The sequence below is a fragment of the Callospermophilus lateralis genome, chromosome 4 (assembly GCF_048772815.1).
Source record: "Callospermophilus lateralis isolate mCalLat2 chromosome 4, mCalLat2.hap1, whole genome shotgun sequence".
In the NCBI taxonomy this organism is placed as follows: domain Eukaryota; kingdom Metazoa; phylum Chordata; class Mammalia; order Rodentia; family Sciuridae; genus Callospermophilus; species Callospermophilus lateralis.
Genome location: NC_135308.1, coordinates 15,578,776 through 15,602,720, shown reverse-complemented (window position 1 = coordinate 15,602,720; position 23,945 = coordinate 15,578,776). Strand labels below are relative to the sequence as shown.

Below are 23,945 nucleotides of genomic sequence, written 5' to 3'. Positions count from 1 at the left end.
TTAACTGGCAAGTCAGGGTGAGTTTCCCTTAAAAATCCCCCTTATTTTTTTGAACGCATTAGTAATTTCTGTAACAAGCCCAACATTTATTACAAATCCCACCCACACAGATGTGGGCTGGCAGCAGTCCTGCGCAGCCGGTGCCCCTCCCCCGCCTCACTCCAGCTTTGCGTAGGAGCCTTGGTGGACAGTGGACGCTCACCCAGCCTGCCTTGGTAGCTACAGTTTATATGTTTGGAGAGTTTTCCACCTTTACCTTTGGGCTCCTTCACACTCTGAGACATATGGCATCCTTACTAAATGATGAAAGTCCACCTGGTTTTGCAAATCAGGGGGTCGAATTAAGGCCAAAGCCCTAGAACATGTCCATCAATCAGGTATTTGCTGTTGCAGTGATAAGGTTGATTGAGAAGCTCAGCACCAATGTGCTCTGGTGATTCAAGGTTCCTCCTGAACCCATCAAAGTCCTACGGGGGAATCAGAAGTCGGAGCCAGGTATCATCCTGAGAAATCTGAATGCCCTGTGTCACGTCATTCTTCCCCTCTCCCTACCCCTGGTGGACCTCTCCATCCTGTCTCTGCTCCATCTCTACCAGTATCCCCCACCCAGACCTGGAGCATCCGGGCCTCTTTGGACTTGAACCTAGGAATACTAACTTGCACTATGGTTTTTAGACCATGTATTTCTTGTTTGTCCAAATAGTTGAGAAGCAACTTAGGATGGATGCCACGTCTCCCATCTCTTTGAAACTTCATCCCCCAATAACCACTTCAAAACGATAGCCAAATGTTGTAATACTTATGGCACCTACTGCATTTGCCCACACACTCTCTTGCTACAGAACAGCCTCTGCTTGGCCGTGTCTGAATTAGGTAATCACTTATTCATGCCCAGGTGTGGACAAGGCCTTACTCTACTTCTCGTATGAGGAAATCCACACTGAGAGAGATTTCAAGGCAATTTCTGTTCACTTCTTCCCATGAGATCTTGGTTCCAGTAGAATGTCTGATCTATCCTTTACCGACTTTTATTTCTAAGACTCTAAGAGGTTGAGGAAAGATAGGAATACACACGGGTGATTATGAGACTGTCAGCGACTGAAGCACAAGAGAAACTCTCTTCCCTCCATTAGATAAGAATAAAATAGGGAGCCCTCGTTAGTCACTGAGGATAAAGTCCTTCTAGCAGTGTGTAGGTTTAGCTACAGAAAAAAACACTCCATTTATTAAAAAAAAAAAAAGCAGAGTACAATATTGAGGATAGCTTCTCAGTCAGCACGGGGAAACTCAGAGGAGTGTATCCAGGAACAGAGGCCAAAACTCTTTTAATTTGTTGGGAATATGCCAGAGAAAATCAGAGAACAGATACAACAGGGCTTGTCAGTCACCCCTCTGGATTCAGGAGCACAGGGCTCGCTGCTGCCTCCAGGAAATGAGTCAATCCCACGGATGCTCTGTCCTCCCACAAGAGCTGGACACCTGTGGCACTGAAGCACAGAGGGAGAGTTATGCATGGCACCCAGGGGAGGGGAGGAAAGGAAACACCCAGGGGAGAGAAAGAGAAGCCCAAGGAGTAGCACATCGCCATCAGGCTCCAGGGGAAAAGGCGGTTCCTGAAGCCCAAGCCTCCTGGATTCACCTGTGACAGGGCCCAGGGACACTTCTGCTGCTACTCCTCACTGTCAGGCTCCTCATCGCTGTTCTCCCCCAGGGGAAATTCCTTGGTGGGCTTCTGGGTTGCATAGGTCCGGGTCTCCATGGGACAGTCCTGGCTCAGAATAGCCTGTAGCAAGTGACAAGAGGAATGACTGCATATCTTTGAAGATCTCCCCTTTCCAGTTCCCCCATTAGATCACCCAAGTCTAGGGCTGCTTAGGAAAGCCACAACACCCTCTGTCTGCTTCACCAACGTGCAGAGGCCTCACAGGGTAGCTAGGCACATCGACCGCAGTCAGGAAAAGCATCGGAGAGTCTTTTAACTGAATCCTAACATCATTAATGCAAGATACAGCAGGAAATTGGCTGAAGTTGGCAGCACCCTCCAGCAAACCTTCCTGTTTACTTTTGTTGGCCTCCAAAAGTATCTCCTCCCACACAGACCCCAGGGTGCTCATGCTGCCCTGAGAGGAAAGGACCTTATTGACTAAGATCATATGGTGTGGACCTTTCTGTACTTTAAAAGCGATGACTTGATAATGATAATAGCAGACTAAAATGAATGCATGTGCTGGGTAGAATTCTGCCCAATGAGGGCAGAGATAACATGGTAATTGTTACGGTTTGGATATAAAGGGTCCCCCCAAAGCTCATGTGTGAGTCAATGCAAGAAGGTTCAGAGGAGAAATGATCGGGTTGCAAGAGTCTTAATCCAATCAGTGAATTAATCTCCTGTTGGGGTTAACTGGGTGGTAACTGAAGGTGGATGGGGTGTGGCTGGAGGAGTTGGATTCCTGGGGGCATGCCTCTGGGGTATATATTTTGTTTCTGGTGAGTGGAGTCTCTCTCTGCTTCCTGATGACCACGTAAGCCACTTCCTGCTGCCATACTCTTCCGCCATAATGTCCTGCCTCACCTTGAGCCCCAAGGAATGGAGCCAGCTGTCTATGGACGGAGACCTCTGAAACTGTGAGCCCCCAGATGAACTATTTCCAAGTTTTTCTTGTCAGGTCTTTCAGTCACAGCATCGAAAAAGCTGACTGAAACAGACATGGACATCTTGCTAGTAACTACCCTAACTACAGGATGCCACCGAAGGTCCCCTGCTCCCAGCTCTTTGTGAGACTCTTTGTGAGTTTGCCATTTTAGGTCTTTTACTTAACATCTTTCTTGACAGCCAGATAGGATGCTTAAGAGAAGGGACAAAGAAGGACACAAAGGAAAGATGGACATGAAGGAGGAACAAGAAAATGTGGCAAAGCGGAGAGATGATCAACAGAGGGAGGAAGGGGCAAGAGATGGAAAAGGACAGGAGAGACTTTAGGGAGACACACACGCGCTTTTTTTGTTTTGTTCACAAAGCCTTACAAGCTTCTCCTCCTTGGCTGGGGGGCTCCGCAGGAAGTAGCAGAGCGGAGCATAGCTGATGTTGATGACCCCAATGATGACCATGAGCCAGGGGAAACCGATGGCCCTCACGATGGCACCCCCGGTGGACGGGCCTGCAAAGAAGAACTCAAATTCACAAGGGTCACGGAGCCTTTCTCGCCCGTGGGACGCTGTGCTGGGTGCAGTGGGGGACCCAAGGACATCACAGTATCAAATAGCCTCGCACCAGCTGGACATCAGCCAGCTGGCTCCACCTCTAGTGCATGTGTGGGAGAAAAAGGAGAGGGGGACACCCACATCTGGACGCTGCCCTCTCCCCCATGCTACGCACCTATGGCAAAGCCCACACAAAAGGCCACGTCGGCGATAGCGTAGACGCTCCCGTACACTGAGGTGTGGCGCAGGTCCACCAAGTGCCCCATGATGGGCATCAGAGAGGAATCCACCATGCCTGTGGCCAGGGCAACAGGACACTGTGGGTCAGCAACACCCTCAGTTTTACATCCCCTCCTCTCCTCCTGCCCTAGTCCACCCCTGGGCCTGTTGAGGTGCCCATGGTGGGAATTATGAACCCATCTCTGGGTCCCGGCAGCTCTTCTCCTGCTCCGTCTGCCTTTCCACCTACCACCTCTGGTGAGACAAGGAGGAGGAGGAGCAGCCACCAAAGCCAACATCAGGGGCATCTTGCCTTTGAGGGCACTTACCTATGGCAAAGCCAAGGCCTGCGTTGGGGCCAATGAGACCAAAAATACTGTGGGCCAGAGGAACCTGCAAGAGGAAGGAGGGGGACGTCATCAGCACCCCAGCCAGGTTGGCGGGGAGGGTGCAAAGGGTCTTCACCTGAAATGCACTTATCAAGCGTGTGCTTGTGCCACGTGTGTTAGGAGAATTTTCACCTCCCTTTTAAAGACACAAAAATGGGCCTGGTACTATTTGGGTCAAAACCCTACCCAAAGTTACAGAGCTAGTAATAGCCACGATCAAGGTGGTCCTCCGACTCGGCTCTTTAGACCACCACAGTGGTCCTTTTCTGTTGAGGGACTGTCCCTCCTCACCCTTTGACCTTCTCTGCCCAAACACACACTCCTGTCCTCATTCTCCACTGAACTCTCTTTTCATGACAGACCCATCCACAGGTGCTATTTAAGTATGTAACTAGGTGGCCCCTGGAGCAAGAAGAATCCAAAAGCCCATTAGTGGAAGGGACAGGTGGCATGGCTTGGGTACCACATCAGCAAGCTGGGAAACTCACCCTCACCACCCGCTCAGCACCCCTGAACTCCCTTCTTTCCCTCTTTTGAAGGTTCCTGACACCTTCCCTAGGCACCCAAACCCACCATCTCAGCACACTCACCCTCCAAAGGCTTAGTGTATCATTTAGACATTCGCAGCTGGTAACATCCGTAGGGGTGACACCCCAAGAGGTGTCATATTCACCAAGAGTATTGGTTAAGATTCACGGGGTGGGCGGGGGGGCTCCATGCTTTACAAGGATCACCTCCACCACCTGTGAGATGCTCTCAGAATCCTCTTGGGACCGACGGGAATACGGAGCAGACAGAGGTGATGCAAGTAGCTCAAAGCCAGTTGGGCAGCGAGGTGGAGATGGAGCCTGAGCTCACCATCAGGACCACCAGCCCATCCTGAGTGCAGTTCTGTTCTCATCTCCCTCGAGCCCAGAGGCCAGTGTACTTATGATCTCCATTGGGGACAGGAGAAAATGTGGACTGAGAGTGCCTGACAGGAACTACTGAATCTGAAAAAGCCCTTCTTCCTTCCGTCAGATGATATTCTGGTGCAGAGTCTGAGGCACAGGCAATGGTTCGCTGTGACTTCGGGGCACCCGTCAGGGTGGGCTGAGTGCAGGAAGTCATGAAATGCACCGTTTGGCTGGCTCCAGATGTAGATACCGGCATGCTTCACTTCCCTTGCTCTCTCCCAGAGCCGTGGCCTCCTGCTGCCCACTGCCCTGGCCTCCTTCCCGCCTCCCTTCAATGGCATGCCACTTCAGATGGTGGCATCGCCCCCAGGGCTAACTCCTGCCTACTCAAGAAACAGCTTTTTTGACAGCCTTTGCCAGTCATTTTGAAGGAAATGGTCTTGAAATATCTGGCTCTCCCGCCCTCAACAGGGCCTCCTTATACTTACACACAGCAAGCTGGCACCCACGACCACCATTCCCACCAGGGAGCACAGCCACCTGGGAGGAAAGAGCCGTCATCAACGGTGCTCAGGGGAGGGGTCCCTTCCACCTGCCACCCCAGCCCTGCATACCGGCCACCCCTACCCTCCCCTAACCCAGCAGCCCCTTGGGACATGAGAAGGCAGGTGCGTCTATATGACCCGGGTCTCTCCCTGTCCTTTCCTTGCTGTGTCTCCTCCCTGGCTCAAACCCCTTTCTACAGTAGAGGCCGGGGCAGGTGGGGACCTGCTGACTTAGGAGGCCTCAGCAGGCAGCCCTGGTCTCATGCTGTGTACAGTTCACAATGCCTCCTGCTCTTTCTGTTTCATTTGGCCTTACAGATCCATCTCGAAAATCATAAATCTCTTCCTATCCTATTTTGTTTGGTCTCAAAGATCCATCTCAAAAACAAAAAAAAAAACCCAACAAACACAAAAATATCAATTTCTTTTCATCTCTAATTTCCTGTGTCAGTGCTTTTGAATTTATTTCAAAAGCCTGAACTCCAAAGATAACCTAAAGCTGTAACTGTTTTCCTCATAGTAGAGAAACAGAATTGGGGTTTCTACTTCTCCGCTCCCAATCCCATTCCCTTGGTGGCTTCTGAGGATTCTCTGTAGAATTCCCTGGGGTTCCCTGGAGCACCTTTTGACAACCAATGCAATGCCCCAGCTGCCCAGTGGAGAGTAAGGGCTCCCTGTGTGCCCGCTGTCTCTTCTAGTGAGAGTTCAGGATCGTCCTCCCTCCATGTTGCCCCCTCTGCCACCCACCCCCCACCCTCCCTGGGTAGTTTTTATCACTCTGTGCTTATCCTAATTTTCAATCTCAGAGAAGCCATGCCTCCTCCCAAGCACAGGGACAGCCATCCCATCTCACATTCCTATCATTCTTCCCAGATCCCCGGGCTACATACCGACCCATCTTGTTGGCCAACACACCAAAGAGGTTGGTGCCGATGAGGTAGGACACGCTGGCAGGCAAGAAAGCTAGACCTGCAGAAGGACACAGAGCCTCACCTTGGAATGTGCTCAATTCATCGAAAACATCTTCTATCCTACAAGACACCCACGTCCCCCCTGGTGCCTTCCAGGATTCCCAGACCACTTTGTTTTATGGTTGGAGATCCATAGACAAACCCAGAGTAGAAGTTGTAGAACCCACATCACTGCCCTCCTCATGAGCAGGGCTTCCTGTTTGATATGATACTTGGCTCCTGCATGGGCTCCTGCCATCTGCCATGGAACCCCTGGAGAGCCTGCACCATGCTGTTCAGACTCAGCTTCCAAAACTGTGAGCTAAATAAGTCTCTAATCTATAAAGTCAGCCTGCCTCAGGCAGTGTGTCACTGTAACAAAACAATTCACTAATACAGGAGATAATAATTCTTACTGGACGGGCTGGTTTTGAAGTATAAGGGAGATATTTAAGGGAGATTAAGCACTTTACACAGTGCCTGGAATGGACAAAGTGCCTTATGAGCACCAGCCTTAATTATTATCAAAAAGTCCGTGACAGGGTCAGGACCTAATCCATGCTTCTCGCTCCAATGTTGGATGTTCGCATTCTCCCACCCTACCCATGTGGCAGCAAAGATGACTCTGGTGTAAGGGTCTGCTTAGAATCAGCAGTGTGAGTTTCCTTGAGTTCCACCAACCCTCTCTGCACGTGGGCCTGGAGGAAACACACACAGCCCAGTAGAACACATTCATTACAGCTAAACCCAAAGTCAACAATCCACCAGGTCCTAGCCGACAGCTTGTTTGCTTTTTTTTTTTGTTTTCCAGTGGTACTAGGTGCTGAGCCCAGGGGCACTCTACCACTGAACTACAGCCCAACCCAGCTGCTTGTTTGCTTTTAATATTCTCTTCTGTGGAGTAGCAGTGAAGCACACCTTAGTGTATTTGCTTACTCTATCTGCACAGAGTGGCAATCTCTTTAAACTGTGCCTCTGTGTTTATATTTAATTGCCTTAAAAAAAAAGTTTAGAGGTTATAGCTACTCAACAGTTTATCTGATTGTTGAAACAGGCACTTCTGGGAAGCTCTCTGGCCTAGAAATAACCGCTTGGCATCATTGTAGATGGTGTGAAATCTGCTAAATGAGATTTTCCCCAATCTGTGGGGCTTGCTTATTAGGACCGGCCATATCTCGCTTTGAGATGCAGACGAAGTGCCTATCAACACAAGCTTTTCACAGCATGCCTTCAAGGGATAGCAGATTACACACAGCTGTGACTATCAAGATGGTTTCAACCAAACAATGATGAAAATAATAGCAATTATTATTGACTGAGTATATTCCATGTTCCATAAAGTGTACTTATCCTTAAAATGATCACACACCTCAAAACAACTCTAAAAATTATTTCCACCTTTGCAAATGAGAAAAGCGGAGATCAAAGTGTTGAAATAACTTATCCAACATGACAATTAATAAGTGGTCAGATCAGAATTCAAACGCAAGTGGACATGTTTTAAAGCCTGGGTTATTTCCTGCACTTGGGGACAGTTGCTAGCACCCAATGGATCCCAAGGCAAAGGCTGTGTCACATCATGATCAACAAAGTTGTCCCCTTTGCTCCTCCCAGAAACCTGGAGAGCTGATCTTCATGTAGAACAGAGGTTTTGAAAGTGTGGTCACTGAGCAGTTCACTAGGAACCCAGACTCGTTTTTCCTGACCTGCTGGCCAGCACCCAGCAAGCACTCCAGGTACCTCCAATGTCATCATTGGAGAACTTTGATGCGAGACTTTACAGATGCAGAGAGCACTAGGAAAAGCTGTGGGAGATGCTGGTAAATGGTGCCTGAGTCACTGATAACTGGGACTGGTAAGTGGGTTGCTGAGGAAGGACTTCCTCATTCCGTAGTTGCTCCTGGGTATCAGTAGCCTAAGTGGCCAGACCCTCAGGCTAGGGGGGCATTATCTGCACTGAACACTGACTAACTCAATTAATTGTCATGGTCAGAAGCAGTTTCAGCCCAGAAAAATTCAATTTGGGCTTAGGAGTGCAGCTGGGAACCCTGCTTAGAACTGTCCCCTTAAAAATTAGATTTAGTGCTTTCTGTTGCATGTTGAGCTATATCAGGCTCTTATCAGCTTCCCCTCGGGCCCCATAAGCCTCTCTTCCCTGCAGTGACTGAGTCATCTGCACGTAGCAGTCTCTGTCCCCTTTCCTTAGGCTTTCCAGAAAGGGCTGGAGCCTTAGAGGAGTCACAGAGTCTGGCCCCAGAGCTTTCCACGGGGATCCAGAGCTGAGTACCTTCCCCAGGGGACAGCTATAGGGCATCCTTCTTGAGCATCATTTTAGAGATGGAAAAAAAAAAAAAAAACAGCAAAGAGGGATGGGGAGTGGAAGAGAGGAGAGTGTGGGTGGACGTGGTATCATGTGTCGTGTACAGGATAAGACAGTCCCACACCTGTCATTTATTCCTACAGTCGGTATGATTGGCAGTGGTGGTGCATATTAAAATTGCACATGGGACAAAGTATTTCTACCCCTGAATCACTTATTCCTCTAATTCCCTCTAAACTAGATAGTTACTTTCCCTTTCAACTGGAGAGTTATTTGACACTTCAGAGGTGAAAAAGGTGGTTTGCACAGTTTATACAGCTAATCAATGGAGCTGAACAAAAACCTAAGTCTTTTGACTCCATTAATATTTATTCATTCCAGCGCAGAGCTAGGTATGTGGTCTCTCAAGCATCTCCTTGGTCCCTTCCCCCATGTCCTTTCTTAGGCTACTTTTCTTAAGAATTTCCCACCCACAGAGGCCGATTCGTGGATGTGGACATGGAAGGTAATTCTGTGAAGGAAGCTCATTGTCCCCCTGAGATGTTAATGGCCTGGACTTGATGATGCCTTTTGATTACCTGGGAAAGGGCCCACAGCACTCACCTTCTGCCCAAGCCCAAGGCGGGGACCAGGTCACTTACCCAACTGCCACTCAGGGGAGCACATGGTCTGCATCATCCAGATGGGCAGGGTGGGCTCCAGCATGGCCACTCCCATGTTGGCAAAGCAGATGGAACCTGGCAAGGCGGGCGGTTCTGTGGGCCACCGTGCCTGAAGCCCAAACCCTCCCGGCTCCAAGCCACTGCCGCCTTACCTGCCGCCACCAGGATATAAGGGTCCTTGAGAAGCATAAGCAGTGGGGTCCCTTGGGCACTCTGAGGACAAGGACAACAAGAACTTCCATTCGGACAGTGTTCACATCCCTCTCATTTTCACAGAAGCTGAGAATGTGCACCCAGGACCTCAGAGACCATCTATCTCGACCCCTTCACCGTGGAGATCTGGAGACCCAAGTCCAGGGAGGGAAAGTGACCTGCCCAATGTCACACCGTGAGCTGGAGGCAGAGCCTGTACTGTCCCACGAGCAGGGCGGGGCTTGAGGGGAGTCACAGAGAGTGGGGCAACCCACCCTAGATGTGATCCCTGCCTCCAGATGACTGTCAGGCAGGGCAGGGTAAGCGGTGGCAGGGGCGGGGTTAGACAACAGGGGTTCCAGGGATTTTCCACTAGATCCCCCTGGCACCAGTATTTGCCCAGAACCACAGGCAGAGTGCTCCATCCCACTCTGCATAAAAAACACTACCTTGGGGGACTGGGGATATAGCTCAGTTGGTTGAGTGCTGGCCTAACATGCACAAGGCCCTGGGTTCAATCCCCAGCACCACCAAAAACAAAACAAACCCAAAACACTACCTTGACTCCTCCAGCTGTCTGAATTATTCCTTTCCACCATTTTGAGCCACACTGGACTAGACGCCTAAACACTGGGGTTAAAACACCAGCCCAAATGACCAGTTCTAACTTCTCTTTCCCTCAAGGTGTACCTTGTCCCTGCCACACTTGGCCACCCCACTCTCCTTCCTGCATCCCAGCTGCCCGCCACCATCACTGCTGTCTTTGCTTCAACTACCTGGTTCCTCGTCCTACCCACTCTTCAAAGTCAAGCTCAACTGGCTCTTCCTTTTCCACAATGTCCTCTGACTCAGTAGCTGAAACTTCTCCCTTTTCCAAGCTTCCGGAGCATTCTGTCCTAATCTCCTATGGTGCATACTGTAGTCAATCTTGTAAGAGATCTGAGAGTTTTGATATGATACACACAAGGAAAACTAAATATAGAGACCCTAAAGTAAAAAGAGCATGCCCTCATCCCAAACATAGTTCAAAGAAACTGATGTAAATCATAAAAATACACATAAAAAGTCCAATAAACTCTTTTTTTTTGGCAACCACCCCATTTCTAGGAATTTAAAGATCACTGCCAACTTTCTAAAATGCATGCGTATAGAGTTATTCATTGTAGCATCATCTATAACTGCAAACTACTGAAACCTACCTAAATGTTCCAAAAAGAGACAGAATACACTGAGTGGTGGACCATACAGCCTCAGAAGCAATGCAGAACTCTATGTACAGATGAGGAGTGGTTTTCAGAATACATTGTTAAGTGTGAAAGAGAAAGGAGAATGCAAAGACTGTAGAGTATTGTTAATTTTTGTGTAAGGAAAATTGGAGAAATAAGAGAACACATGTGAACTATGTATTTTTGGGGAAAGTGCAAAAATGCATAGGAAAGATAAACTGAAAAACCAAGTGGTTGCTCATGAGCAACAGGGTTAAAGAAGGGGAAGGGTAGAAAGCTCATGCAGAGATTTGACAGTAGAATACCTTTTTGAATCATTTTAACTTTTAGATGATAGTGTTCTTTATATTCAAAATATGAAATTGTGTTCATGTTATGGATGGAATTGTACCCTCCACCAACTCACAGGTTGAGCATAATTCCTTAATGTCCTATTCTAACATGAGGACTTGGGGGAAATAATTAAAACTAAATGAGGTTTACATGAGTGAAGTGCTGATCTGACAGGAGCAGTATCTGTGTAAGAGGAGGAAGGGACACCAGTGATCTCTGTCTCTGTGCACAGACATCAAGGAAAGACCACGTGGGGCCACAGTGAGAGAAGGTGGCCACCTGCAAGCCAGGAAGAGAGCCCTCACCAGAAACTAACACATTGATCCACACGTTGATCTTGGACTTTAGCCTCCAGAGCTCTGAGAGACTAAATGTCTGTTGTTTCAGTCACTGAGCCCATAGCATTTGTTATGGGCAACTCAAGTAAACTAACAAATTTACAAGAATGGAAAAAAAAAAAAGACTAAAATCAAATGCAAAGAAAAACAAGTGGACACAACTGAATTTGAAGTGCACCATGCATCATATAATCACACTAAGGGTGAAAAAAACTAACATAAAAAATTTCTAATTGCAGTACTTTGGTCGTATTCCCCACATCCGAGGAAAAATAACTGAATGATATCTTGAATGCTCTCTAGCAAGCTTGCTTTGGGGTGTGTGGGTGTACAAACCACAAGCATTGTAGGACTGCATAAAATGGTAAATGTCTGGATTTAGGGGGGGGGCACCAGGATTCTCTCTATGAAGAAGATTGAGGAAAGCAATAAAAAGTAGAGTTGCTCTGGAGGCAGAGGTCTCAGTGTGAACTCCCACGGATATACCGGCTCTGTCACTGAGATGGCATAAAAACAAGGACACCCCCACAGCAGTGGGACACCAAGTGCCCATGTTTTGGTTTCTAAACACCATCCCCCATTAAAAGGAACCTGAGATTCCTGGAGAAATAGCTGATCCCAGGGCTAGGGGGCGGGGTAGGTACAAGATGAGCATGTGACATATATTTGTATTGCAAAGCAAAAAAATTACTCAAAAAAAGCCTGTGGGCATGTTAAAATGACTTTGAAGCCAGTTTGAAAGTGTCTAAACCTGCTAAATCTGTAACAATTTGAGCATCAAAATAAACAGAGATGGTTATGAACTACAAGCCACGGAATAAAATAAAAATCCATGAGTTCAAACTGCAAATAAGCAAAGAAATGAATTATATATATATTGACATATAATGTGTATAAATACGTAGCTGTGCATAAAGAGAAGAAGAGAAAAAAATGGCTATTTCTTACAGAAAAAAAAAAATGCCAACTGATGATACGGGGGAATCAGTAAAATAGAAATTGCTACATTTTGCAAACATCATAGTAAACATTGGTTCAGGCAAGGATCATTGATGGATAATAAATCTAGGGGGAGGTGATTTTTTGAGGGAGATGAGAGATTTAGATGCTCTTACAGTGTTTCCCACAGATTGTCAGTACAATGTGAAAGAGACCAGCTACACATGGAAGAGACCAGTCAGCTCCCTGACCCAGGGATGAGAGACCAGGATGAGAGATGAATAGGTGCCATATGACACTCTAGAGGAGACGGGATCACTCAGATGATGTGACAACAGAGGCTGCAGAGCCTACAGTGGATCATGAGGAAACAAAAGGCAAACCAAATTTAGAAAGATTCTAGAAAATAATGGTTGGTGTTCTTCAGAAATGTCAGTGTCCTTCCTCAGTCTATACCCAAAGGACTTAAAAACAGCCTACTACAGGGACACAGCCACATCAATGTTTATAGCAGCTCAATTCACAATAGCTAAACTGTGTTCATGTTATGGATGGAATTGTACCCTCCACCAACTCACGGGTTGAGCATAATGCCCTTCAGTGGATGAATGGATAAAGAAACTGTGGTATATATACACCATGGTATATTACTCAGCATCAAAGAGAATAAAATGGAGAATATAATGCTAAGTGAAGTAAGCCAATCCCTAAACACCAAATGCTGAATGTTTTCTCTGATATAGATGATATGGATGCTGATTCATAGTGGGGTTGGGGGGCATAGGAGGATTAGATGAACTCTAGATAGGGCAGAGGGGAGGGAGAGGAAGGGAGGAGGCTTGGGGTAGGAAAGACGGTGGAATGAGATGGACTTCATGTATGAAGTACATGTATGAAGATACAAATGATGTGACTCTGTGTACAACCAAAGATAGGAAAAATTGTACTCTATATGTGTAATATGAATTGTAATGCATCCTCCTGTCATATATAAGAAGTTAGAATTAAAAACTAATTTTAAAAAGTATAAATAGAGTCAAAATATTGCAAATAAGAAAAAAAATGCCAATGTCTTGAAAGACTGAGACTAAAAAACTTTTCTGGATTGTGACATAGGAATAATTCTGAGTCCTAACTGGAGGGGAAAAAACCTGGTAAGAATAATGATAAATCAAAGCTGGACTGTAGATTAGATTAAAGTGCTATAGCCACATGAAATCAATGGGATCCAGAACTCTACTGTCACTACACAGGAAATATCCTTGTTCTCAGAGAAAACTCTGAAATATTAAGGGGTAAGGAATCAGATAAGCAATGTACTCTCAAATCACTCAGGAAAAGATCAGGAATAAGAACAACAATAATAAGAGTGGAGAGAGAGAATGATTAATAGCTATGGTAAAGTGTGAAGAACCTGGGGATATGGGAGTTCTCTGCATTATGTTTACAACTATTCTGTAAATTTAAATTCATTTCAAAATGAAAGATTTTTGGAAGTCTAATGAAACTCTGGTAATTTTTTTGCCCCCCATCAAGATATTCCTAAAAATGTCCTGATGCCCTTCTTCCCTGGTATCCCACGCCTGGTTACTTGTTTCAGGATTCATCAGTCCTGGCCCCAGGTCCTCGTGGCAGTGGCAGAACCCTCTGGACACGTGTCCCTGGGCCCAGGCAGGGCTAGAGCTGCATTAGGACCAAGCACATTCCAGGCCTGGGAGTCCCGGCAGAAGGTATTTGGTGCTTCTTGCTCTGAAGAGTTTCCCTCCCCAGTACCCAGACATTCTATCCCTACAGCCAGTTCCCAAAGGGTGACGCCAAATCTCCAGGTCACGGTGGGGAACTCTCAAGGTGCCAATTGTACCACAGTTCCAGATTTTTCCAGATGCTTCTCTGGTTACCTTCACTTTCTCTATCTATATAGAATGAGGCTAAAAACAGTCCATTATTTCTTGGACTTTATAAGATAAAGCATAGACAGAGATCCTGGGACACAAAGATCATCAAGAACTTTTATGTATAATTATATTACTTCCAGATTAGCTTGATGGACCATAGTTTGCAAGATCAGGTCTTTAGATCAGACTTTCTCATGCGCTTCCACACTTTGTTATTTTTCCTCCTGCATATTGAGTAATTCATCACAATATGATTTGATATTGATTTCCCAGACCATTTTTGGTTTGAAATCAGACAAATATCAACTCTGATATTTACTAACCGTGAAAGAATGAAAGTCTGTTAGGGATGCTCTTAGAGGAAGTCTTTTATTGGGGAAAGGTTGTCTGAAGGCCTCATCTTCCCTATCTCTAAAAAAAGATTTCTTTGACTTTTTTTTTTTTTTTTGGCACCAGGGATTGAACCCAGTGATGTTTAACCACTGAGCCACATCGCCAGCTCTTTTTATATTTTTATTTAGAGACAGGGTCTCACTGGGTTGCTTAGAGCCTTTACTAAATTGCTGAGGCTGGCTTTGAACTTGTGATCCTCCTGCCTCAGCCTCCCGAGCTGCTGAGATTATAGGCATTATCTTTCTTTGGTCTTTTATGGGTCCTTTCTCCATCCTTGTCCAATTTTTAGCCAGACTCTTTCGCCATTGCCCATACTCCCCCAAATGTAACCCAGCCTGGGAGCCCAAGTACAGATCTCATTTTTCCTGACTCTGTTCCCCTTCATCTTCCAGTGGTTTGACAGCTTGTCTGGGTCCCTGCCCCTGGCCATTCTGTCTGCCTCTATGCAATGGAAGTCCGTGTCTACTTACTTCAGGAGAGACTTTGGAAGGCTTCAGGATGCAAAGTTGAAGCGCTAAGAAAGAAGAGGAAGAGAGACAGTAAATTCCATTCGTTCACTCATTAGCTGGGGCTCCAGTAAGAGCCACGTTGCTGCCACCCTCTAACTCCCTGAGTTTCTTCCCTCTTTTCTAGGATGGGGGTGCCCTTGATCCATGTAAACACGTGCACACTGACCCCACAGCCTAAAGCACTCCCGTCCTGACCTGGGCTACCACTGACCAGGTTCTAGTGCTGACTTACCTCCATCCAACAGCGCCAGGAAGGCCAAGATGAGGAAGGGAGCAGACTTCCCAACAAACTCGTACATCACACTTCCAAAGGGAGCGCCCACTGGGAAGGCAAAGCAGCACAGACCCCGGGAGTGAGCAGCCCCAGCCGCAGAGGCTCATCTGCGTTACCCCCCAGGGGCCAAACATCACCTGGCTTCGGGAGATTCAGACCTGGAGAAGACCCTGTCCCTGTCCCCCAAGGAGCTCACTTTAGAGTGAAGAAAATATGAAGAGCAGGTTCAAGTAATTGTCACTGTCAAGTTTGACAGTAAAATCAGACGCACAAAGTGCTGTGCCAACACAGGGAGGTGGGTCAGAAAGTCCAGGCGGCCACAAGGCCTTTGCCAAGTGCAGAGTGCCTCATGGGAAAAAAGAAAAAGTATGCAAGAAGACCACAGAGGCGTCAGAAAAGAGCGTGTTGCTACAGAAGAGAGGGGAGAGAGTCATTGTTGGTGTATGAGTGTTTGGGGACAGGGCGGGGGGCGGAGCAGAAGTGGAGAAGGTTGAGGTCACTTAGTCAAGGGCCCCCGTGGTCAGATGCTGTGTCTACTGAGCTTTTTGATCTGGGGCTAAGCATCAGTTCCTTTCAACGGAAGAGAAACACACCACCGGCTCTGGGCTCAGGAAGGAGGGAACAGGAAAGAGATCAGGCAGGAGGCTGGTGCCATGTTCCAACCCAGAAAGGGTGAGGAGCGGCCCTTGAAGTGGCAGCAGATGGTGAAATGGGCCTGTTCATGTGACTGTGAGGAACGAGTCCAGGGCGCACCAAGTTTAAGGTTGAGTTTGGGGGAAGATGAATGCTAACAAAGAGCAGGGCTTTGTTCCCTCTGTAGTTGGACAGGATGGGGACAGGCTGGGAGGGAGACTTTTGGCATCTTGTCCTCAGTGGGCTTGTAGCCTCGTGGAGGGCAGGACTACGTCCGGGGTTCTTATCTATTGCCCACTGTTAGCGTTGGGCTTGGCATGTAGTATACACTCAGCAAAAGTAAGTGGCTTTTGGACTAGCAGATTAAAACACGTGAAGGATGGGCCTCGAGGAACGCACAACCTTATGGCCGAGAGCTCGGGATTTGAAGTGCACAAGATCTGAGGTTCTATCCTGGCTCTGTTGTTGCCTGACTCTATGACCTTGGATGGCTACTTAATCTTTCTTATCCTCAACTCTAACCTGGGGACCATTATTCGTCCTTCGGGTGGCAAAGAGGAATAAAGGAAATTATATCTGTGACGAATTCAGCAGAGAATCTGGGTGGGGAGAGCACATTGTCATGTTGAAAGCATGGAGATTCCAACATGGAGAAGACCATGCCTGGAAGTAGAGATACGGCAGGCAGAGGAGGTCACTAACACGGGGAGGTTCGTTCCCTTGGACAGGCTGGCTTTCTGGATCTCTCTGAGGTCCTTATGAACGGCACAGCTTCTTAAAGAAATGAAATTTTCCCTTGGGGATATGGGTTTTTGGAGGGTGGTACCGGGGATTGAATTTAGAGGCCCTTGATCACTGAGCCACATTCCCAGCTGTATTTTGTGTTTTATTTAGAGACAGGGTCTCACTGAGTTGCTTAGTGCCTTGCTTTTGCTGAGGCTGGCTTTGAACTCTCCATCCTCCTGCCTCAGCCTCCTGAGCTGCTCAGATTACAGATGTGCACCACCACGCCTGGCCCTAGGTGATTTTTCTAAAGGAGTCCACCCGTGATTGAGCCAGGAAGAGAAAGGAAATACTTGCTCATCTTCCACAACCCAGGACACCTGCCTCCCAGGGTCCGCAGCGCTCCCAACCCTCCCAAACCTAGAGTTGCAGCAAGGTGCCACTTACCCAGCACTCCCAAAGCCAGGCCCCCCAGGGCAATTCCCATGGCTCGCCCTCTCTCATAGTCATCAGTGTAGACACTGGCCAGCATCCCCAGACCTGAACAGAGAATGACAGAGGGAGTTGGCACCTGGGAGGGTTCTGTCTGCCTCTCTCAGAGTCCCTGGTCTCTGCTCTATCATGTAGTGACTGATGATCTTAGATAGAGTTTCAGTTTGAGGGGTGTTACAAAACTTATCCCATAGCATATTGCCAATACTGTCCCCCACTGGTCCCTCAAATGTCCACACTACTCATTTCTTCTGGGCATTAATAGAAATGCAGAGGCTTGTGGGAAGGGTGACGCAGATGACCACTCTCTAATTGTGCCATATTTCACAGTGTTTGATCATTTCCTGGCCCATTTCCCTGCATGAGGGGGCTCTGGAGCAGGTGAGGGGAAGGAGCACCTATGAGCAGAGACTGTTCCACTCAACATGATGCCCAAAGGGGGGGGGGGCAGGAAAACACGGAGCACCTGGAGCATGGCCTGAGCTGGCAGGGCACAGCACTCACAGAACAGCATAAAATACCAACCTCACAGGACGCCATGAAATATTTGACAATACTTAGCAAACTCTGATGGGGTATACATGTTCATTATTATTTTTTATTATTATGTTTATGACAGTTCCTATAAAATAAGAGAGAGAAAGGAAAAGAAGGGCACTAAGTAAAAACCTGGCCTGTTTATGGTTTTACTTGGGCTTATTCTGAACGGAGCTAGCAGCATTGTTATTGTATTATTCCAGGATGTTATGCCAGATTTAGGGATCCATGGCACTGCCAGCCACTCTGCAGCTACCTTGTTCCTGAATCACAATTTCTACCTACCAGGATGAGGTTTTCCTTAATTAATTTTCTCATATAAGTCTTATAGAGATATTATAGTGTCTGAGTAAGAGGTGGTAGGAGATGTGTGAGTGTGTGTGTGTGTGTGTGTGTGTGTGTGTACACGTGCATGCGTACTAAAGATGTCAGCATTACCTGCAACAGATGAAAATGAAGATCCGATGCCTTGAAGGGTTCGGGCCACAAACAGCAGGGTATAAGTGGCAGAAAAAGCAAACACTGGGGAGAGAATATCAAGAATGCTCCAGTTAGCAAATTGTGTTTGATTCCCCAGCCATCAGACAACCTGCCCTTGACAAGCAGAGATGAGTCATTATGCAAACGTTTCGAGAAAGCACGATGATTTGGGCTTTCTGTTCTTGAAGTTGTCCTTCTAATCTCCCCAGCCTTCACTCAGGACTGATTTTTATTTTTAGGACTGATTTTTTAATTGGCAAGAAGACTGAGAAACCGCAGACGCATACCAAGTCACCACACAGAGCAGATGGAAGGCCTGTCTCCACATTTCTTGCTGAGAGCTGCATATCTAAGTCACTGGAATTAGGGATGTTTGTGAAGCCCAATGGCCTGGTCGAGGAATTGGTTCCTAGCTCCTACTTCAAAAGATGTTGCCTCCTCCATAACACCCAGATTTGGCCTTTGTCATTACTGAGCCACATTGGGTCATCCGGAGTACTGTGACAGGAACTTGTGGACACATCGTAGACCACAGGATAGAAAATACCTTGTGATCCAATCATATCCTTCCCCCTACTTTATGTCAGAAGATCTTTTAACCAAATCAAATTAGTCTGTATTAAATATTAATAAATGCACAGCTCTGCTAGACTCTGCGAGCAAACATGAAAATAAAGAGAACATCCAGTTCACGGAAACTGAACCAAAGAGCAATAAGTTATCCAAAACTAAATCACAGGGTGTTTTAGGTGGTCAGGTTGGTAGATGCAGACGTGCCTCACCCTCGATTCCAGAACAGTGTCTCCTAAGGAGAGAAGAATCCCTCCCAAAGTGTCTGAATCAGAGAATGTTAATCCTCTTGCCCATTCATTATAGGTGTCTCTGGTTGGGCTTGTAATCTTCCTCAATTACTCCCCGACATGATCACACATTGTCTAGCAAACGCGCACATTCCTGGTGTCTCCCTTGCTGGCCTCCGGTGCCCTTTCTCAGACTTTCTGATTTCCAGTCCACCGTTCCTGTGTCATTTGAGAGCAGAGTGGCCAACTGATTTTGATGTGCCCAGGACTTTCTTAGTTTTAAAACTGAAATTCACACTTCTGGGAAATCCTTCGATCCTGGGCAAAACAGGATGGTTGCTTACCCCATTTAGGAGGATCAGAGTAATTTCCTTTCCCCTTTGCACACGGGCCCCTGTTTAGTTACCAACAATTTTAAGCCTAGTTCCCTGACAGGGAGCTTGATGGGTAGTAATGGGCATCAGAAACCTCTTTTTAGCATGTTTGAAGACCCTAAATGAGGCTACATAGGATATCCTAAACACCAAATATATTTTCTTTTGGCTAGAATTAGGCCAACTTAATTTAGCAACACTGGCGATCGCATGGAAATACTCATTTCTATTTAATACGTATAGTTTGGTAGATAAGAAAAACTTTAAAAATATGAGGGCTTATCAGAGAACGAGGAAAGGACCTTATGCTAAAGAGTCTGGTTCCACTAATACACGACATTATATTATTTTGCTGGTGTTTGTCATGTCTCCCAGGCAACCACCATCTGCCCCTGGGGCTGGAACCACGTCTGTCATTCTTTAAGTTCCATAATACGTATGCTCCATAAGGTTTTATGAAATGAATTCGAAGTCTTATTGGATGACATCGTTTTTTAATTTGCTGTCCAGCAAGGACCAAGCTTTAGAAGTTCACTGGACACTATGAACTGTAATTTCCTCATTTTCTTTGATTTAGAACAGCTTGAGGAAGTTGTAGTTCTCAGGTGAAACTGTGTTTCTTAAGTTCCTGTATTTTGCAGTCTTCCTGCCCTGAATGCAACAAATTCTCATCAAACCTTGGTTTGGTAGGAGTCCAGTCCTATCCTGGGAGGGAAGAAAAGATGAGAAGGAGGAATAGAGAAAGCAACAGAAAGATAAGAAAATCAAGAGAGAGAAAATGTTACATTGCTGGAGAGCAGGGAATTAGTAGAGGTAGCAGGAGCTACCAGTGTGCGCACAGGCTCCTCTCCATCTATTAATCCCCAAACGAGGATCCCCCATTTACTCCTTTTTATTTTTCATTCTCAGAATCAACTACTTTTCTCGCTTACTGTTTTTATTCCATCTGCATTCTATTTGGAATATTTAGCTGATACAGGATAGGCTCTCTAGTCTTCTCATTTATTTAACAAATTTACTCTGCTAAACTATAATCTTTATTGGAAAGTTGAAGACTTTCTGGAATTTTCCAGTTACCACTGTCCAACTTTTTTTTCCTTTCAGTTAGCTGTGGCATGTTTTTCTTTACCATGGCATATTAGAATAATTTGATCTTTGCCCAAGGCTGGGAGGTTTGCATGAAATTCACTGAAATTCACATGCATATGTGAATGCTCATGTACACACACACACACACACACGCGCGCGCGCACACACATTAATATATATTATACAAACAGCCTTTATGATTTCCACTGATAAATGAAATATCTGTTCTCCTTCAGCAGAATAGACAAATTCCAGCTAGACTAAGTTGTCACCACTATCCTAGTTCCCATTCCAAAAATTGCAAAGCATTCAAATCAATGTCCCAGTCCAATTAGATGGCTAATTACCAGATGGGCTAACCTGACCTTGATCTCTACGCTGCACTCACATGATAAAATCAGAGGTTTCAGTGAAGGGGAGAACAGGGGAAGCATATTACTTACTAACAGTGGAGAGAAACATGATAACAAAGCCAGCGAACATGGGGATGTGATATCCAATCCTAAAAGGGAATCAACAAAAGAAGATACGTTTCCAATGGGCACTCATACACACATATTTTTTTAAATGCTAATGGAAACAGAAATGCGGTTAATTTAAGTTCATGGTAAAACATGTCTCTGAATGCAAGAGTGGAGGTGGAATACAGCATGCGAATGACTCCATGTAAATAAACAAACATGCAAATTGACCTGCAGACTGAGGCCAAATCCTCTTCCAGAAAGATATACATTCTATAGAATGTAATAGAATGTATATCTCCTCAAAACATTGGGATCGTCCCTCAAGAGACTAGGAAGCCATACTTTAGAGGGCATTAGGACTGTCCCATTCCCACCTGGGTCCTGTTCAAGCTATGTTCCAGAGAACGAAGGAACATGAGCTCTAATCGCTGCTCACTGGTTCTCTTCTTGGCCCTCAATATTAATTACATCACTAGGGAAATCAGAAGTTTACAATGTCTCACCAAAAACATGTCATCCTTTGAGGCTTTGGGTAAGTAGCTTTCCAAGGAGCTGATCCCCTGGGTCCCACAGTGTTCCTTCTTTTCTCCTAATCACCCATATGAAACCTCTGCTCAGCCTGCTATTCCTGAGCCCAGGGGTACCCTGTGGGGTATGGCACTGACTGAGATACCTGTTGGTGAGAGGTCCCACGAATGGGTTGACCAGAAGTTGCATCAAAGCCTTTGAAGCAAACAAAACCCCAACCCGGATGTTCTCTTCCTCCAAGAACTCTGCGCCCTGCAGGCAGTTGTTTCTATGAGCTGCGCTGGCTTCGGTGACTGGAGGAGGGACAGTGCCAGAAGAGCCATTTGTCCAAGCCGTGCCCCTGGGTGCACTTTGTTCCACAGCTATGGTGACATTGTCAAAGAAGGAGAAGATGGTGGCGAAAGCAGGAAAGGTGAGGGCTGGCTGAGAACTCACAGAGAGGCTGGCGTGCCCAGAAGAGTTGACTTCTTTGAACTCTGTGGCATACAGGAAGGTGGGCACAATGGGCACTGAAAGTCAATGAAGACCAATCGTAAGGGTTAGGGACAGATTATATTTTGCCACTACTAGGTTCGGGGATTACTTTAAGGTTCCATTTTATGCCAAAGGAAGACATTTGTTAAGTGACATCCTTTAAGGTGAGCTAAAGACTGTGCCTGCCCAAACTGTGCTGTTAGCTAAGGGACCTGCATTCCAACCATCACGTCGCTGGTCCTCCCAGATTCATGGATTCTGCATGGGCCAATTTTCCTACTCACTGAGATTTATTTACAACCTGAAAATCAATACTAATTGAGCTATAATGATACTTTGCAAACCGATATAGATCATTGAGGCACCCAATGTGCACGTTCCCACTTCAGTGAGATCTGGGACAGTTCCCTGGTACTTGAATCCCAGCTCTGGCACCTGTTAGCAGGCAGCCTCAGGCATATCACTTTATGCTTTGTTAAAAAAAAAAAATCTATCAGGATGCTTTGTTTTTAGGATTTAAGATTATAATCTATGTGGTGGGGGAGGGGCTTGTGTGCTCATATTTCCTCCTAGGAGCAATGATTCATTATTTGCTAATCCAGCACTTGTGACAGCTTTACAGAACACAATTATCACCACAGAACCACAAATAATGAGAATTGACTGCATTGGATTAGCCACTTGTCTCAGGAAGACTCTTATTTAAAATAGTATATTTTACCCAGGGGCAACAAGTTAGTAACGTTTATACCCTGGTACAATATAACATAAAGATTAAGGGAGTATCATCTAGAAAAAGCAAAACTCTGAGGAAATGAACTGCAAGAAGGGTAGGGCTTGATAGAAGTTGAATGTCCAAATGTCGTGTGCCATTTTTAAAGGACAGAGCCTAGGGAGGCATGGCTCCCAGAGACAGGATGGGGAAGCAGAGGGAGGCCACTCTGGTTCCAGAACTTCCTCCTTTCTGGCCAGACACTCTCTGAACCTCCTTCTCTTTGAACCTATGGAGTCATTAGAAATGGCAGGAAGGCTTGGTTACTGTAGGCAGTTTCCCCCGGCCCCTAGCAACCTCTATATGTTTTCCACCAGAAAAATAAGTCCACTCACTGCTGAAATGGAGCAGGGTGTGTTGCCTAGTGGGGTCCAAAGCAAATTAACTCTCAGCAGGGAGACCCCCAAACGTACCCACCACAGTAAGCAGCATGTTGTCCAGAAGCAGGGCAACAAACACCACCACAAGCACCAGCTGCCGGGACCCTCTGCCTTCCTCCAGCAACCGCTGAGGAGCATCCAGGACTGTGCGAAGCATGGTGGGGCGGGGCTCAGGGCTGGGGATGGCTTCTCCTCCAGCTGCTCAGAGGCACCTGCTGCAGCCCTGCAGCCGCCCTATACAAGAGGAGGAAATCTGTCCCTGTGAGCGAAACTCATCGTTAAAAAAGATAAGTGCAAAGGGTTATAAGTAGAAGGAGTGTTTAAAATTTTTCCATCTTTGTCCCTCCCTTTATTTATTTATTTTTCTTTTTTTTTTTGCAGTGCTGGGGTTTGAACCCAGGGCCTCATGCACAGTAGGCAGGTGCTCTGCTAATGAGCTACACCTTCATTCCTTTTAAAATTTTATTTTGACACAGGGTCTCACTAACTTGCCCAGGCTGGACTCAGCCTCCAGAGCAGTTGGGGTTACAGGCATGCGCCACTATGCCTGGCTCTGATCATTTCTCACACATATCAATAATGCTATTGATTCCCAGATTGCCTTCCAGGTAAGCGCTGCTTACCGGTGATTTATATTTGGAATTTAACCTAATGCATGACCCATATGCTTCTCAAACGTCAGACATTTGCCCCTCACCTTGATAACTTATATCTGAGAAGTATCTGGACAATTACTAATTTACTCTTTTCCCTTAAGTCCATGTTTTTAAAATATTGCTATACTATTTTAAAAAGCAACTTGATATACCATACAAAAAAAAATTATGTTGTATGCCTAGTTACCATCCCCAAATTATGGTCTAGGTTATTTGAACCACCCAAAAATATCTCATGTGGCCAAACATCACTCATGCTGCC

General features: G+C 46.3%; 1 protein-coding gene across 4 annotated transcripts; it reads right to left on the bottom strand.

Moving 5' to 3' along the window:
- Window positions 1-1,669: 1,669 nt before the first annotated feature.
- On the bottom strand, window positions 1,670-23,184 carry Slc18a1 (solute carrier family 18 member A1). Of its 4 annotated transcripts, XM_076852323.1 has the most exons (15): window positions 23,061-23,184; window positions 21,547-21,910; window positions 20,853-20,911; window positions 18,105-18,188; window positions 17,085-17,177; window positions 15,240-15,329; window positions 14,969-15,012; window positions 9,335-9,395; window positions 9,162-9,257; window positions 6,141-6,219; window positions 5,194-5,245; window positions 3,750-3,813; window positions 3,377-3,496; window positions 3,025-3,158; window positions 1,670-1,783 (listed from the first exon to the last, which is right to left on the bottom strand). In XM_076852323.1, the coding sequence occupies exons 1-15, from the start codon at window positions 23,182-23,184 to the stop codon at window positions 1,670-1,672; spliced, it is 1,578 nt and encodes a 525-aa protein (XP_076708438.1). The 4 variants fall into 4 exon arrangements, with proteins under 4 accessions (XP_076708438.1, XP_076708440.1, XP_076708439.1 ...); XM_076852325.1 differs by lacking the exon at window positions 9,162-9,257; XM_076852324.1 differs by lacking the exon at window positions 18,105-18,188.
- Between the last annotated feature and the right edge of the window lie 761 nt (window positions 23,185-23,945).